This window comes from Fistularia commersonii, chromosome 8 (assembly GCF_037954325.1).
Source record: "Fistularia commersonii isolate RoL2024-O1a breed Wild chromosome 8, RoL_Fcom_v1.0, whole genome shotgun sequence".
Taxonomy (NCBI): Eukaryota; Metazoa; Chordata; class Actinopteri; order Syngnathiformes; family Fistulariidae; genus Fistularia; species Fistularia commersonii.
The window spans coordinates 2,603,779-2,621,576 of NC_141291.1; the positions used below are offsets into that span (position 1 = coordinate 2,603,779).

The 17,798-nt window shown below is 37.9% G+C and overlaps 1 protein-coding gene across 2 annotated transcripts in view; it reads left to right on the forward strand.

Moving 5' to 3' along the window:
* The window catches only part of LOC147231589 (uncharacterized), an 83,869-nt gene extending 67,013 nt beyond the window's left edge, over nucleotides 1-16,856 (forward strand). For both annotated transcript variants that reach the window (XM_086150472.1, XM_086150473.1), the window contains 22 exons: nucleotides 865-900; nucleotides 982-1,065; nucleotides 1,168-1,233; nucleotides 1,330-1,392; nucleotides 1,779-1,868; nucleotides 3,115-3,150; nucleotides 3,252-3,305; nucleotides 3,388-3,444; nucleotides 3,526-3,585; nucleotides 3,677-3,718; nucleotides 6,793-6,820; nucleotides 7,634-7,702; nucleotides 8,194-8,219; nucleotides 8,676-8,771; nucleotides 8,879-9,032; nucleotides 9,135-9,205; nucleotides 9,314-9,442; nucleotides 12,303-12,350; nucleotides 12,488-12,550; nucleotides 13,815-14,012; nucleotides 14,098-14,213; nucleotides 15,770-16,856. In XM_086150472.1, the coding sequence (XP_086006598.1) occupies nucleotides 865-900; nucleotides 982-1,065; nucleotides 1,168-1,233; nucleotides 1,330-1,392; nucleotides 1,779-1,868; nucleotides 3,115-3,150; nucleotides 3,252-3,305; nucleotides 3,388-3,444; nucleotides 3,526-3,585; nucleotides 3,677-3,718; nucleotides 6,793-6,820; nucleotides 7,634-7,702; nucleotides 8,194-8,219; nucleotides 8,676-8,771; nucleotides 8,879-9,032; nucleotides 9,135-9,205; nucleotides 9,314-9,442; nucleotides 12,303-12,350; nucleotides 12,488-12,550; nucleotides 13,815-14,012; nucleotides 14,098-14,213; nucleotides 15,770-15,971 (1,788 nt within the window). In that variant the 3' untranslated portion in view covers nucleotides 15,972-16,856. The remainder of the gene's footprint in view (nucleotides 1-864; nucleotides 901-981; nucleotides 1,066-1,167; nucleotides 1,234-1,329; nucleotides 1,393-1,778; nucleotides 1,869-3,114; nucleotides 3,151-3,251; nucleotides 3,306-3,387; nucleotides 3,445-3,525; nucleotides 3,586-3,676; nucleotides 3,719-6,792; nucleotides 6,821-7,633; nucleotides 7,703-8,193; nucleotides 8,220-8,675; nucleotides 8,772-8,878; nucleotides 9,033-9,134; nucleotides 9,206-9,313; nucleotides 9,443-12,302; nucleotides 12,351-12,487; nucleotides 12,551-13,814; nucleotides 14,013-14,097; nucleotides 14,214-15,769) is intronic.
* The last annotated feature ends 942 nt before the right edge of the window (nucleotides 16,857-17,798 follow it).

Sequence of the window (17,798 nt, forward strand, 5' to 3'; positions counted from 1 at the left end):
AGGTGTTCCTGCTGGAGGGGAGATGGATTTCACAGCTCTGGAGAAGAAGTTCTGCCTGTGTCTGGCGGAAGATGGAAGACCAGTGTACTTTCAGGCTCGGTGGGATTAGCCTGCCCTTCTTCCGGACTAGATATAGATCATGGAGAAGACCGTATCCTAAGCTAAACCAGTTCCCTGAAGCTCCTTTAGGAGGAGAAGAGGCTCTGTAGAAGTTCACAAGCCCATCTATTGTGATGGATGGTCATGAATAAATCGTGCATAACCTGGCGAGTCATCTTACCGATTCATGAGTCACGATTCCTCGTCTCTGTTGACTCATTCGACCGATCCGTAATTAGCACTGCCCACTTGCGAAAACATACGCTCTGGACCAGGGCTTTAAGATCTCAATAAATACATTATTATCATTATTATTGTTAATATTTTTATTATCATCTTTACAATAACAATAATAACAATAATATTTTTGGAATTATTAATTTAATCAATATATGTTTTACTGACATGCAAATTTATCACCGTGATTGCACAACTCCATCCCGGACATGGTTGTTTTACTCAAACATTGCTGTGTTAGTTAATAATTTATTTTATTTTTTATTTCATTTATTTTTTTATTTTATCGATTTCAAAGAGGAAAAATGTATTCATGAATGACTGATTTGGTGACTCAAATGATTCAAATGATTCAAATGATTCAAATGACTCAAATGGTTCAAATGGTTCAAATGAATCAAAGGAATCAATCAACCATTTCTCACCAAAACTCTCATCGTGCCACTGGTAACCGGCCGATGACCCGATTTTAGCTGTCATAACGTTGCGGTTTTAATCACCGGTGTTTTACCTTGTGTCTCTTTCCAGGGACCGAAGGGGGAACGAGGCTCTCCGGGACAAAAGGTGACATCAAAACCGAAAGTTTGAAATACACATGCTCGTTTGCAGGAGGTTTCGTCTTTGAAAACCCTGTGTTTTTCGCAGGGGGAGGCAGGACGGGATGGACTCAGCCTTCCGGGCCCTCCGGGTCCACCCGGACTCCCAGGAGCCATTATGAACCTCCAGGATGTAAGTGGCGCCGCTCGGAATCAGAAGAATCGCCACCACTTTCCGCCCATCCGTGCATCCGTTCGTTCCACGACTCACTTTATTTTTCCTCTTCTTTTGCAGCTCCTGCTCAACGACACAGATGGTGCCTTCAACTTCTCAGGGATATTTGAAGCTCAGGGACTCGCTGTGAGTATCGAGCTCCCGTGAAAGCCGCCCTCGGTCATGGAGTCGGGTGATTTCTTGTCCATCTTCGTGACTTTCGGTGTGGCTCTGAGCTCGCAGGGACTGCAGGGGCCGAAAGGCGACGCTGGAATTCAGGGCATCCACGGACCTTCAGGATTAAAAGTAAGTGAATCTCCATTGTTTACTTTTTACAGTAAATAGAAGAAGATAAGATAACACTATTGATCCCCATCGGTGAAATTTGTGTGTCATGGCAGCGCAACAATAACAATATCAATAAATATAAATTGATAGGACAATTACAGGGACGAAGATAATAACAAGAATTGGAACAGATAACAGAATGACAACAAGGATAAAAATAAACAGGATGAGAACAGAATAATAACAAGGATAAAAAAAGAGAACATATAACATTTAATATAACATATAAACATATATACATATAACATATAAAATTTGTATATGTTAAATTGCTCAAATTATTATTGTGTGTGTGTGTGTGTGTGTGTGTGTGTGTGTGTGTGTGTGTGTGTGTGTGTGTGCAGGGTGAAAAGGGAGAACCAGGAATCATCGTCACCGCGGACGGATCCATCACGTCGAGCCTTCTTGGACCAATAGGACCAAAAGGAGTCAAGGTTTGGATTAATTTCCTTATTGATTACTTTATAGGCTACGATTAGCATTATGATTGGTGACTCCCACCTCGCAGCAAGAAGGCTGCTGATTGGATCCCGACAGGAGACCTTTCTGTGTGGAGTCTCCATGTTCTCCTTGTGTCTGCATGGTTCCTTGCTGGAGGTCAATTGAGGACCCTAACTCTCAAGAAGTGAATGTTTCGTCTCTGTATGCTGCTCTGTGATTGGCCGGCCCGGGGTAAAGCCCCGCCTCTCGCCCAATAACAGCTGGGATAGGCTCCAGGAGTGCAGGATAAGCGGTATTCATATAAAAAAAAGGGATTGTTTAATAGCTCAATGGCGGTAGGAAAAAAAATTACAACTTGCAGATGATAAAATCATATTTTTATCTGATAAGCAAAGCGGTCGAGTGCATGAAAATGTTCTCAAAAGTATCAGGACTAAAATTCAACTTAAATAAGTCGGTATTATTCCAAATTAAAGAATGCAACACATTGGAGATAAGTGGTATTCCTGTTAAGGATATGGTCACATATCTGGGAATCGACATTAAGAAAAAAGAAGAATCCCATAACGACTTAAATTCAAATTTGTAATTGAACATATTACGAAAAAGTTCGATATAATATAATATAATCATGATCTAAGAAAAGAGGTCTTGTGTAATACCGTATGAAATTGGGGTATAGAGGGTTGAAACTTTGAAACATTAAATAATACCTTGAAAATTAACTAGTTGCCCCAAAACAAATTTAATTTTTAATTCATTCGCACCCAAATTCCTGTTAAAATATGACTATAATCCTGATAAACAACCTGTGAAATTAGCATATTTTCACAAGCAGGCTCCGCTGGCATGGAAGATGTTGTACAAACAAATTATTGCATTTGGAATAACGGGAGTATTCAGCATAAAAATAAATCATCATATAACAAAATTATCATTGAAAAGGGACGAATGGACGACTTTACGTCAAAAATCATCCTTTCCGTTGTTGTTTTTTCAAAAAGTTATGTTAAAGTATTTTCAGTTTAATGATACCGGATGTGAGATTCTGGCGATGTCGTTACTGAGTTGAAAAGTTTAAGAAATCAAACATCAAAAGGAAATCAATCACTCTCTGATATAAATCGTCAGTGATATTTATATTCATATTTTATCATAAAATCCGTTTCCAGCTGTTGGCAAGTGAACTTATGAACAAGACCTTTATGAATTAATGCATATTCTTTTTTTTGTTTCAAGGGGGATCATGGATTCACTGGATCTCCTGGGATTCCGGTAAGTTTCTATCGATCTAAAAAAAAAAAAAAAAGAAACAAAAGAAGACTTTCCAAGTTTTTAAAACGCATTTTTAATTTTTTTTCTTTCTTTGCCACCAGGGGCCTGTGGGGCCACCAGGACCCAAAGGGGAGTTCGGTCTACCAGGCAGACCTGTAAGCACCGAGGGGGGGGGAGGGACGGCCAGTGAGGTGATGTTCGTTTTTAAACATTTTCCGATGGCGTCTTTTCGTTCAGGGTCATCCGGGCGTGGCGGGACCCAAAGGAGACAGAGGAGACTCTATCGGCCAACCGGTGAGTCACAACGCAGTTGGTTTGCCGATTTCAGAAACGACTCCTTTGAGTCACTTCTACTTATTTCTTTTTTTTTTTCAGGGTCCGCCCGGTCCTCCTGGACCGCCGGGTCGCCCGGGTGTCTTCAACTGCCCCAAAGGGGTAAGCCAACATTCGTAAGACGGTAACCCGGTTTGAGAGTCGGACTCATTTAATTCTCCTCTCCCGTCTTTTCCGTCCTCGTCCTCCAAAGACGGTGTTCCCCATTCCCCTCAGGCCGCACTGCAAGCTGGCGGTAAGTTGATCGCCGACGATGAACGTCGTCAAACGTCTCCGAGGAGAAGCCGAGAACAGTCGCTCTCGGTTGACTGACGTTCCAATCGTCTATTGATAAACTGATAAACTTCTCATGATGCATGTGTAGTAACCAGGAGAGCCACACCTTCGCCTTCGGACGAATTGGAAAATAATAGGTTTTGGTTAAAAACAGCAACACATTTTATTTTATTTTATTTTATTTTATTTTATTTTATTTTATTTTATTTTATTTTATTTTATTTTATTTTATTTTATTATTTTATTTTATTATATTTATTGATTTATATCCATTATTTGTTTATTTATCTTTATATTTATTCATCCATCTGCATATTCCTTTATTCATTTTTTTTTTATTATTTAATTTATCTATTTTCTTGTTTGTTTACTCTGATTGAGTTTTTTTTTTTTTTTTTTTTTTTTTCTTGTACACAGAGGCACTGTAAATTGCCTTTTGTTGCGGAAGTTTCAAGATTGCTTCCGGAAATTGTTTTGGGAGGTAGATAATGAGACTATACGACTGAAATAAACAGTTTTTATGTCCTTGATTTTCTGGGGTAGAAAAACCTCAGAAAAACAATCTGCAGTAAAAGAGAATAAACAAAACTATTGATATTGAGACGGCGGCGCGACGGTTAGCGCTCCCGCCTCGCGGCTAGAAGATCCCTGGTGGAATGAGAGGGTGAATGACTGATGATGGATGTTGAGATCCTGACATAGCGTGACTTAGTTTCAGGGGCGGTTTGTTCGTCACCGAAGCACAGAAAAGGAAGACATTTTTACAATCTCATTCTACCGCTGCTGTAGGGGCTCTAACGTCCAATCAGCTTGCAGTGCCACTCCGTGGGGACCCGCCCCTTTTTTGGGGCGATTTCTATCAGGTTGAAATCGAGTTCTCTCACAGTCGAGGAAGGGCGTCTCTTCCATTGGCGGTCAGTCCTCGCCATATTGCGGTTCACTGCAGTGCGGTCAGGGGAGGCAGGTGAGGTAGAGCCTCACCTGTCATGATGAAAAAAAATAAAGCAATAATAGCATAAGATAAATATTACCCTTTTTCCACTGATCTGATTCATAATTGTATTTTCTGTATGATTCCAATCGTTTTTTGAAATTTTCTCGAGTACAAATCGCTGAATTTGCGCATTTCCGAGCTTACCTCTGCACACGGAGGCCTTCACAAACCTGAAGGGAAAAGTCCAATGGAGAAAAATAATATTATTATACTAACCACCACCTTCTACAAGCTGTGTAATTTCTTTCGAGTAAGTGCGTGATACAATTATTCTCGCCGATTGGAAAATAAACCGTGGAGAAAAGTCATGAGGTGAGGCAGGCGATGCTGTGCCTCACCTGAAGGAGGCGCATATGAGTTGGAAAAGTATATGCGCATGGATGCATTTAGAAATAAAGAAAAGGCTTCAAATTGTTTTCAGTTTTATTAAAGAATTGAGATGAGTCGATCAGGAATAAGAACCTTTCTTGAGTTCTTAAAATTGCAAATGTCATTCCAGTGGAAGTCAATGCAGTTTTTGCAGTGATATTATATCGTGGATAATACTCCTACTATATGTGATATATTTTTATTCCTTTTTTTCAATGATTTTTATGGCAAAATAAGCATTTTCCAAGGCGGCAACCAACCAGAGCACAGTGTTCTGTATCCCGGGCTCTGATTGGCTCACCGACTATTGCATCGTACACTGCATCTAGGCGATTGCTGCTCATAGTGTTACTCTGCAGAGTTGTGTGTGTGTGTGTGTGTGTGTGTGAATAACAAAGAGCAGTGTTTCCCAAACTTTTTTAAGTTCAGCGCACCATCAAATAAATATGTCAAAAACGGTTTTAATGAAGTAGAATGAGACTGCTCAGTTTCCTGACTCAGTGTGAAATCTAATATATTGAATATCTGAAAATTTGTCGAGTTACAATGCAAATTTCCCACTGATGTGCAACTGATGTGTTAATTCTTTTTAAATTTCAAAAGAATAAGAATAAGAAAAAGAATAAGAACAACTTCATTTATCCTGAGGAAATTGTTGTGCCAGAGTTACAAGAATAACCTAACAATAATAAATAATAGTAGAAAAAAGAAAAAAAAAAAAGGGGAGACTAAGAAATATAACTAAATGTAAATATATTGTATGTGTAAGAATAAGAATAAGAATAAGAATAAGAATAAGAATAAGAATAAGAATAACTTTATTTATCCCGAAGGAAATTGTTACAAGAAAAGTTACTGTTAGTTACAAGAAAAAATATAATAATGATAAATACCAGTAGAAAAATGGTATAAACAGTAAAAAATAAGAGAAAAAGGGAGAATAAGAAAAACAAAAAAACTATAAAGTGTCTTAAGTAACAAGTTAAAGATAAGGAGTGCATAAGAATATGAAAAAATATTTTACATGTAGCTGTTGTGAAATATCGCACAGTTATGAACATATATATACAGATAAATTATCACAGTTTAAAGTATTACAATTCACAGTGAGTGGGTGAGTTTTTTTTTTTTTTTAAAGGTTTTAAGATTTTAAGATTCCCTGCGGCTGAAGGGAGAGGAATTAAACAACTATTTAGCGCTTAGAACAAAAAAAAAAACGATAAATTAGCCGCATCATTAGCGTCTTTCGTCCGAAAATGACGGTACTAAAGGTGTATCCACGAAGGCCAACAGCCGGATGTGTGTGTGTGTGAGACGAGTTTTCCCGATCCTAACCCGCACTAACACACCCGCTTGTCTTTTCCCTCCTCCAGCAGAGAAAGTCCTGTAGTTGAGTGTGTGTTTTTTTTGATAGCGGCTCAAATCTCTGTCACTCAGAACTTCTCTAGGATGGTCCCCAAATTTCCCTGCATGCTGCATGTGGAGTCTGGAAAGGTGAAGGCTCACTGCCTGAGCCACAGCGAGGTACTGCATGTGGTCTCTGCACGAAAATAACCCAAGTAGCCCCTTTTTTAACACATTTGTCTCCTTTCCTGTGATAAAAACTAACATTATTATCCGTAATGTCAAGTTGTAATGTCATTGTTAAAAGCGTCTTCCTGTCGTTTCAGCTCAATCCCAATGGAAGCATCTCTGCAGGTGAGTCGGATTTATCATAATTTCATGAAAATTTTCAAAATGCTATTTTTTTTTTGATGGGGATGTTTCTTTTCTGGTTATAGCTTATTATTCTCAATAGCATCTGCTAGCTGCTCATCTGGTTACACTTGCATGACTGTCTCAGAAAATTTGAATATTGTGATAATATTCTTTATTTTCTGTAATGCAATTACAAAAACAAAAATGTCATACATTCTGGATTCATTATAAATCAACTGAAATATTGCAAGCCTTTTATTATTTTAATATTGCTGATTATGGCTTACATCTTAAGAAAACTCAAAAATCCAATCTCAGAATATTAGAATATCATGTAAATTTTGTTTTTTTTAATTGCATTACAGAAGATAAAGAAATTTATCCCAATATTCTAATTTTCTGAGACAGTCCTGTATTTATACTTGTATATTCTGTAAAATTCAGAATTGTTCATATAGCATCTCTATATTATCCATTCTGCAGAATTCTACAAAACACCTACATATTTATAGTTCCATCTGTATATTCTGTATAATTGTTCATCTCTTTATTATCCCTTCTTTAGAGTTTCTGAATATAAGACGTCTGTATTTATAGTATAATCACTATCTACATAATCTGCATATAACAATTATCCACCTTTACTAGCTGCAAAAAATGCATTGATTATTTAATACTGCATTTATCTGTAAATACTGCACATTCTGTACATATACACTTCTGCTTTTTGCACCTCTGATTAGATGCTAACCGCGTTTCCTTACATGTGTCATGACAATAAAGTTGAATATAATCTAATCTTTTATCACCAAGGCAACTGTCAGAACGGACTGAAAGGAGAAAAGGGGGAAAGAGGCCTTCCTGGGATGCCGGCGCCGCGAAGTGAGTCACGACCGCTGCTTTTTTTAAAAGGGCTTTAAAAGGACTTTGTGTTCTGGTTGGTCACGTGAACCTGATGCACGACCTCCGCGACTGGATTCGACTCTCGACGGTCTTTGTTTTTACAGCGCTTTCAATGTTGCCGTTTCAAAGCGATGTACATTCAAGATTCCGGGTGTTTATTGTCACGTGTGCTGTCAGGAAAACGTGTTTTCTTTGCTGTCCACAGCAGAAGGAGACTATAGTCTATGTACTGTTTCAGTTCCTGCGCCAGAAAAAAACAAAATTAGAGATTAAAAAAACACACGACTTTGTTTAAAACCACTTTGTTTCACAGGCTCGCGATAGTCATGGTCCTATTTTCTTAATAATTTGACTTTAACTTCAACAACTTCAACCTCAACTTCATCTTCAGCTATTACTCATACTGCAACAATTTCCTACAGGATAAATAAAGTTGTTCTTATTTATTTCTCCTGTTCTTCAATTTCCAGGCACATTATTTTCGATAGGATCCTGGGTAGGTTCCATTTTATTTTTTATTTATTTTTTTATTTATTTATTCTTTTTACATTTACATTTACATTGACAGTTTTTCATTTACAGTTTTACATTTTCAGTTTTGCTTTTCATTTTATTTTATTCTATTTATTTTATTTTATTTTTACATTTACATTTACATTCACATTTACAGTTTTGCATTTCATTTTATTTTTATTTTATTTTATTTTATTTTATTTTATTTTATTTTATTTCTACATTTACATTTACATTTACATTTACATTCACATTGACAGTTTTTCATTTACAGTTTTACATTTAAAGTTTTGCTTTTTATTTTTACTTTTATTTTTATTTTTATTTTTATTTTTATTTTTATTTTTATTTTTATTTTTATTTTTATTTTTATTTTTATTTTTATTTATTAGACTGTCTATGTGTGTCATGACTCTTAATTGTCCTGTTATAATCTCAGGCAAGAGGAGACGAAGGTTATAAGGGAGAAAAAGGAGAGAAGGGGGAGGCGGGCCTCTCCGGGCGGCCGGGTGTTCCTGGGAGACCCGGACTTGTGGTGGGTTTTTCTTTCCAGACCAAAAACAATATTTTGAGGTGTAATATAAGAGATAAATAGATAAAAAGCCGAGCTAACCCATGGGGGAACTTCCTCTTACCTTCCAGGGACCCAAAGGGGAGTCCGTCATCGGGCCGCCGGGGCCTCCTGGGGTGCCGGGCTCGCCGGGAATCCCCGGATCTGGCATGACGGGTCCCCCGGGGCCTCCTGGGCCACCGGGGCCTCCAGGACCTCGAACGGCACCTTCCAGATATGGCTCAGGTACGACGCGCCGTTCAACATCAACCACTAGAAATACGTTTAATGCGATCTGACTCCAAAAGTTGGATTGAAAGGATATAAATGCTGTTTACGTGACGGCAGGTGTGACTATCGCCGGCCCTCCCGGACCACCAGGACCTCCCGGACCTCCCGGAACTACAAGTTCACCCTCCGTAAGCACCACGCGCATCCCCACGGCTTGCGATTAGATCACAACTGCGCTTGAAAACCTCCAGACGGTTCAAAATCAGAGCTTCACTTGACGGAAATATTTGTTTCAGTTGAAAACCTTCCCGAGCCGCGAGAGCATGATGCAGAACACCCTCAGGGACGCCGAGGGAACTCTGATGTACGTCACGGAAACGGCGAGCCTCTTCCTCAAAGTCTCCCAGGGGTGGAAAGAGATCCAGGTAACCAACCAGACTTCCCAGAGCCGCGAGAAGCAAAGGTGATCTTGGCCGCGCGGTCGGAGAGGACGGGTTTGAAATCAAACCCGTCCCACGGGAACCCCGGCCGCCGCCGCCGCGATGCAAAATACGCCTTTGCATTTGAAAACAAGTTGCGACTTCCAAAGTCTGCAAGGCCGACGTGTTTGTGGATTCTCGAGCGCAAGTCCTTTTTTTTCCTGCGAGTTCTAAGGCGCGTCCCAGTGGGCCGTTCTCAAATGGAGGCGCCGGCTTTGGCCGAAACTCCCGAGCTGACAAATAGAGTTTCTGTTCAAAGCCAAGCAGAACTTTCGGGTGTGCGCGCAGAATGTTTTAGGATCCGACATGTATTCATTTGCATCTGCTGTCTGTCAAGAGTTGTGCTCTTCGTGGATTTTTTTCTGACACGGCGGCGCTTCAGGAATGGGTACAAGAGTGGGACGACGACAGAGGAGGACAGGAGGCTCAAACTATTGTGGTCAAAATCTTCTTGTGGCGGCAATTGGACTTGAATTTCTTCTTCATTTGTTTCGAGGCTCAAAACTGCAGAAGCCTCTCTGACGAGGGCAGAAATTCAAGTCATTATATTATATTACATTCCAGTCATTTAGCAGACGCTTTTATCCGAAGCGACTTACAAAAATTGCAATTCAATAACTGAAGATCAAAGTAGTTGTTATTCAGAAGTCCCCACTCTGCCAAATAGCCGTCTCAGAACCATATACATATATACATTCATTTCTTCTTTTTTTTGGGGGGGGGGGTGGTTGGGGGCTAAGTGCGATTATTAGGGTAGTGCTTGGTGAAGAGGTATGTTTTCAGCTCACGGCGAAAGACGGGCGGTGACCCCGCCATTCCGACCTTTTTCCGGAGTTCGTTCCACCACTGAGGAGCCGAGACCGGTTGGATCGGCAGCCGGGGCTCTGAGTGACGGGGTGGACGGTCGCCCAGAGGTGGCAGATCGGAGGGGACGGGTCAGGACATGTAGCTTCACCAAGATGGAACTGTCCTGTTCACCGCCGGTAGTCGAGCACCAGGGGCTTGAACTTGATGCGGGCGGCTACCAGGAGCCGGTGTAGGGACATAAGAAGGGGGGTTGTGTGGGAGAATTTGGGACGGTCGAACACCAGCCGGGCTGCCGCTTTCTGAATAAGCTCCAGAGGCCTGATGGTCACCGCTTGGGCACCGGCAAGGAGGGAGTTGCGGTAGTCCCGACGAAAGATGACTAGAGTCTGGATGAGTATCTGCTCTGTATCCTCCATGAGGAATCTGTGAATCTTTCTGATGTTGTGGTTGGCCTTACCACATGTTGTCCATGGTGATGGCCAGGTCTCTATGCGGAGTTGTCCAGTTTCCACGACAAGAAGATTCGGACAAGACTTCACAGGGACCTGGTTGACCGAGAGCATCCGCAGATCTACAACTCCCGATAGCAGCAGTGCGAACAATTACATGCTAATAGCTGGAATTCTACAATAATAGCATTAACATTCATGAAAGAAATAACAATGGCTAGGAGCTAGCCCAGCGCTAACTGTAAGCTTTCTCAAAACAGATGGCCGTGAGCGTTTCTTGACCGAAGATGATGCCGTCACCGTACAAAAACAAGTTTCCTGTCAATCTTCAGGATCACTGAAGCTGCAGGACGGCCTTATGTAGCTAATATGGGGAATGGTTGTCGTAGCAACTGCACTTTGGAGTTTCTCCGGTCGGTTCCTCCTCTCATCCCAGAGGTTCTCCGAGGATCAGGAAATCGTTTGGCAGCAGCAGCAGCACAAAATACTAGAAGAGACAAAACATTTCAGAAACATTTGCGAGAATGTCTGGTGAAAACATTTGCACGCAAACACTAAAGCCTGTCATCGCTCATCACCCATTTGACTGCTCACTGTATATATTGTAAAAATTATATTATATTTGTGTTGCTGTTGTGTCTAACAATGTATGTCTTTGTCCATTTTATTGCCATTTTGACATCATGGTCGGGGGACTATGGATGAAAATTAGCCTCTTTGGCTAATTCTGGCTTTTTTAGTCATGTTTTATTTATGTGTTTTATGAAATTGAATTGTCCCTTTTTGAAATAAACTAATCTAATCTAATCTAATCTAATGAAAAAAAAGGAATAAAATATGATAAATTAAAATCTGGGTTGTAAAAAAGTAGAGAGTATTATATAAAAGTTTTTTTCCCCCTCATACAGCAGGAAATAAATGTGATGTGGGTTAAAAGTATCGACTAAATATAGGTTTGAAAAAAAAAAAAACTCACACCAGGAGAGCTCCAAAAAATAAAGATAATTTATTTAACAGAGTACAGATTTTTTTTTTTCATAGCAAGACATTTCAAGCAAAAATACGCTCGATGATTACGATGATTACCAAAATATGTTTTGACAACTGTTTAATTTTATAAACATATAATATATGTAGGTTAATGGTTAATCCATCAACATTTTATTATAAAGATTTTATTTTAATTATAATATTTTAATACATATTTTGGTAAACAAGAATGTATTTTTGCTCAAAAATGTTTTAACAATTTTTTTCTGTTCTCTATTAATAAGAAATTATCTTCATTTTTGGATCACTCTCATTCCAAATTGCGACGTAAAGTAAGAAATCGTGATGCTAATACGCATTAGCCTTATAATTACCCTTTCACCCAAATCCGTTTGAGTGAATTGAACAGGAATAATCATTGGAATAATTGAATAGAGACACAAATAATCAGAAGAGATCGATCTAACAACATATAAAAGGTTTTAAAATCGCTTTTTGTTAAAAAGACAAAGGAGAACGAGAAGAATGAACGATCTTGTTTGTTTCTTTTCTCCCTGTAGCTCGGCAGTCTCCTCTACCTCTCCAATAACATCATACCGCAGGATGAGGTACTGTTTCTCACCCAAGTATGATTTCAATACCATCATTGATCGGTGTCGTTGCAAATAACAAAATAAATAAGTTACTGTCAAAGTGTTTGATAACAGCCTGGATTTTCCTCCCGTCTTTTCAACACTTTGTTCAGCCTGAAGTTGCTTATCAGATCAGAGGGCAGACGATGGAGCGAGTGCAGTCGGTCAAAGAGAGGGTGAGTATCCAACGACTAAAAGGAGCTTATTCTGATATATATTTATATATATATGTATTTACATATACTGCTCAAAAAAATAAAGGGAACACTTAAACAGCACAGTGTAACTCCAAGTCAATCATAGGTGTGAAATCAAACTGTTTTTCCACTTTTATTTTGAGTGTGACTCCAAATTCGGACCTTCATGGGTTCATACATCGGATCATTGTTGTGTGATTTTGGGGATTTGCTCACTGAAATGCAAGAAAATGCATCGTAAACATGTGGATGCAACTGCACTTTCATCGTGCTATCACTTTCTGTTTTTCTTGCAACTGCACCTTAGCGCTCCTGTCACCTTAAAAATCAAAGCTAACCATTTCTACCTCGACATAACTCGTCGTTGTTCGTTGTTCTCTGCGACGAATTATTATAATTTTTTGTACTTTTGCACCGTGGGTCCTTAGAGTAATATTATTTCAACGCTCTGTGTGTGTCAACACATGACAGTATTGACTATAAAGTTGGCTTTGACTTTTGATATACATTGTTTTTAGAATCTCCTAATTTCCCAGTGATATGCTTGAAATGATTTTAACAAGATGTTATTTTTTTTTTATTTCTGAAATTCATTTTTGATTTAAATTAAATTAATCTATTTAATTTAATTTAGATTTATGTTTTTTATTTCATTTAATTCAACATAATTATTTTAATTTGACCTTATTCAATGTAATTTTATGTTTTTATTTAATTTAATGTAACTATTTTAATTTAATTTAATTTAATTTAATTTATGTTTTTTTATCTAATTTAATTTGACATAACTATTTTAATTTAATTTAATGTAATTTTATGTTTTTTATTTTAATTTAATTTAACATAACTATTTTAATTTAATTCAATTTTATGTTTTTTATCTAATTTAATTTAACATAACTATTCTAATTATGTTTTTTATTTAATTTACTTTAACGTAATTAATTTAATTTAATGTATGTTTTTTATTTAATTTAATTTGACATAACTATTTTAATTTAATTTAATGTAATTTTATGTTTTTTATCTAATTTAATTTAGCGTAACTATTTTAATTATGTTTTTTATTTAATTTACTTTAACGTAATTAATGTAATTTAATTTATGTTTTTATTTAATTTAATTTAATTTAACATACCTATTTTAATCTGTTTTAATTTGATTTAATTTGACTTTACTTTATTTTATTTCATTTTATTTTTTTCTTTGTGTCAACCCCTTCCAACTGATCGTTTTCCCGCAGCTCAACCTCGTGGCCTTGAATCAGCCTCACTCAGGAGACATGATGGGTCTGGACACCGCCGACCGGCTTTGCTACCAGCAGGCTAAAGCCATGGGTTTGCCTCCAAACTACCGGGCCTTCGTTTCCTCTCACAGGCAGGATCTGGTCAACGTGGTCTATCCTGGCTTTAGGGAAACTCTCCCGGTCACCAACCTCAGGGTGAGTCATCTTTTTTTCTCTCTTTTAATTCCATTTTTTGGTCTGAATGATCTTGTCACGATGTCTCTGCACGGTTTTTATCCAGGGAGATGTGATGTTTAGGAGCTGGCGGGAGATTTTCACTGGAAACGGCGGGCCGTTGAATCCCAGGATACCCATCTATTCATTTGATGGTCGGGATGTTTTAGCCGATCCCTTCTGGTGAGTAAACTTCCTGACCAGCCGTTTTATTTCTATTTTACAGAATGGATTTCTCCATTCATTGGAGAAATCAGATAAGATTTACTTTTGTGCAGCATCGTTTTAAAAAGAGCTGCGCTTTATTAAACAGCAAGAAATAAGTTGGCATAAATTGATAAGAAAATGAATGAAATGTTATTGTGGAATTTAGGAAACTATCAAAAAAGAATGCTATTTCAGTTAGTGTTCATTTAGCGAGCAGGAGGTTCACTGGAGACCCTGCATGACAAATTATTATTAAAACTTATTATTAAAAAAGAATTGATGAAATTACACCCTAAAGATGTTGTTGAGTTAAAAAAAAATCTTGTCACCGTGGGAAATTTTGCTACTAGAATTTATGAGAAAATTGATTGGTAGCATGTATAAGAGGAGGGATAATGTTTACAAGGCTAATGGTGGCTATTCTAGTTAATAAATTAATAATCAATCTTTTTTTTTTTCCTGATTTTTTTTTTTTTATTTGTTATAGTTTTTGTGGTTTTTATAGAAATAAGAAATGATTGCTTTAACAATGTCACTAGATGTTTTTTCATTAAAAAATCATTTTGTCTTCAAATTTTGAAGCAAAAAGTACATTGCAAAGTTCCTTTTTCCTTTTTTCCTTGCCTGTTTTTTTTTTTGAAGCCCACTGTATAAAACCCCCACTAACACAAAGATTTGATTTCGGGCAGAGGGGGCCACAAAATATTGTTCCGAGGGCTGCAATTGGCACGTAGCTGCCGTATTTTTTGCACTATTAGGCGCACTTAAAATCCTTACATTTTCCTCAAAAATCATCCATGCGCCTTATAATCCAGTGCGCCTTATATATGAATTCTTTATGTGCTTACTAACCTCAAACCAGTTTTATGTGGTGCACTGGGCTCAAAATGTTTTAGCGCATAGGTATCAAACTCTGGCTTATTTTATTTTTACATTTATTATTAGCCAGTGGAAAAAGGTTATTGTTGAAATTTAATTCAGAAAGCTGCAAATAAAGAGGCATGCAAGTTTTATTAATTGTTATTTAAGAAGTGAATGACACTGATTAATTTGAATTTTGATTTTGCACGTGTACAATATTAAGTGATATGTTGTATAGAATAAAGCTTTGCTTGTTCCATATTCAGTTTGGGTCCACAAGAAAAGGTTGTTATATCTGGAGGGCCAACGTTGATATTCATTAAAAAAAAAAAACTTTGCTCGAGTTATAACAATGAACCTTTTCATTCCCTCACGCGTCGTATTAAAGTAGATCCTTGGCTGAATATCGGTTGCAATGTTAGATTCGTTAGAATCAGAATCGGAATTGCCTTATTCGCCCGGCAGTTGCAAAATTATTATTCGAATAAAGCAATTCCGATTCTGATAACTAATTATCTTATTATTTTAAAGTTTGTAAAGGATGTTATCGGTCAGAACTGCAGAGCTCCTCTCGTACGCCGATGACGCTCTGCTGTTTCTTCCCCCCCGTTTCGTCTCTATTATTTCCGTTTTTTCACGAACCGCGACGTATTCCGCTTTCCGTCCGACAGGCCTCAGAAGTACATCTGGCACGGCTCCACCACCGGGGGTCAAAGGGTCGTGGACAAGCACTGCGAGACGTGGCGGGCCGACCACGTGTCGGTCACGGGCCAGGCGTCCGGCCTGACCTCGGGTTTCCTCCTGGGCCAGCAGACACGGAGCTGCTCCAACGAGTACATCGTCCTTTGCATCGAGACGCACAAGAACCCTTAGATCCCGAATCCCCCCTCCATCGTGGATCCCATCCAGACACCTGAAGTATTAAAACACTCTGGGAAGAAAAACAAACTGCACTCTTAGAAAGAAAAGATGCCTCCGCTGGTGCCGCGTGTAGCTTTTCTCGCGATCGATCCACGAAGAAAACCAAGATCGCACTTACCGTTTAATCATCTTAGAAGCGCGGTGTTGATTTAATAACGCGGAAATGCTAAACGTAGCACTTGTGGCGAGGCACGGTGCTTAAAATCCGCATTCGGGGCCAGTTTTTATGATCGATACCCAGACACTCGTGCAGGGAGGTGTTTTTTTTTGGGGGGGGGGACGCCTTGTTTACAGGTAATCTTAAGTGCTTCGATCATTTCAGGAGACATAAAAACTTCCAAAGGCCGAAAACTTGCCACGATTCCAACCAGTGTTGCCGTCAAAGTGGTTTTTCTTTTTTTGATGCACTGTACTTCATCGTTTGAGATGTTCCTTTTTGTCCTTCAACTTTGTCCCGCTTCTTAGCAGCTCCTCGTCTCAAAAAGGCTATTTAATTTAAATCCAAATGATTATTTATACTGTCACAGCACATAACATGGAATTAGATGGTTAAATTTAAGAATGTAATTTATCGTTGTTGTTGTGTTTCTTTCTTCTTCCTCTTTGCGTTTCGTCTATTTTTTTTTTTGTACATTTTCTAAAACCTCTGTTTTAGACCGGACTTCCTTCAGAATGTTGAAAACGGTCACAATCGAATTCCACTTAAGACAAAAATTCCATCCGACCAAAGAAAAAAAGGTTTTTAGTTGACAAAAAATGAAATGTAATAAAAATCTCACCGGGCAGAAGGGAGTTTAAGTGTTTGTGTTGTATGTTGAATAAAATTTTCTGTTTTTACAATGTGTACGTGTTTTAATATCGGGTGAAAGTGAAACTTGAATGTGTTCCGTCCTTTTAGAGATTTTCTGCTATCGTTGTAATACAAGCCAATTTAAAAACCGGAGGTGTCTGTTCTTTTTTCATTCTTTACCAGTAAAATGACCTTAGATATAAAATAAACAAGTCAGATTTTATTTCCATTGCGATATAATCTCTAAATGTATTAAAAAAAAAAAAAACAACATCTTTTTAATTCGTTAAAAGTCACTACACATTAGTCCACTGCTTTTACCCTGGAAACACCCGACTGGAAGTGGCTGTAATATTTTTGTAGCGATGGCTGCATCATCGAATTGCAAAATCTCAATTTATTTAAGCATTTCTGTGACGTTTCCTTTATTATTTAAATAGTTGAAACACTGGACAGAAGCAGGGAAAATATAGGTGAACAGAAAAAGACTTGATTATCACTTTTTTTTTTCTTATCACAAATAATACAGCGGTGACAATATTATTTGTCACGTAGTGTCCAAAAACTATTTTACAAAAATTGAATAAAAATTTCTTATTTTCTGGATTATTTATTTAAATATCCCTAACTCAAAACGCTAACCATATCATAACGTTGTTCAAAATCATCACCCAACAAAAGAATGTTATAAAACACATTAAAACTTTTTTTTAAGCACATTCAAGCCCTTTCTTCTTATTTTTGAAACATAAATTATAATGATAAACAACTGACAAAAATATAAGCATATATAGCACATACCATATCACAGCAGTTATAATGTCAACAAATTAAAAAAGGAAAATAAATATGAATATAAATATAAATATAAGATAGCAAGACGAATAATTAATAGACAGCGGCAAAAATATCAGGGATAATAATGGACAACATAAAGGAACAGCAAGTGTGAAAAATACACAACCAGAACTAAACGACAATATAGATAG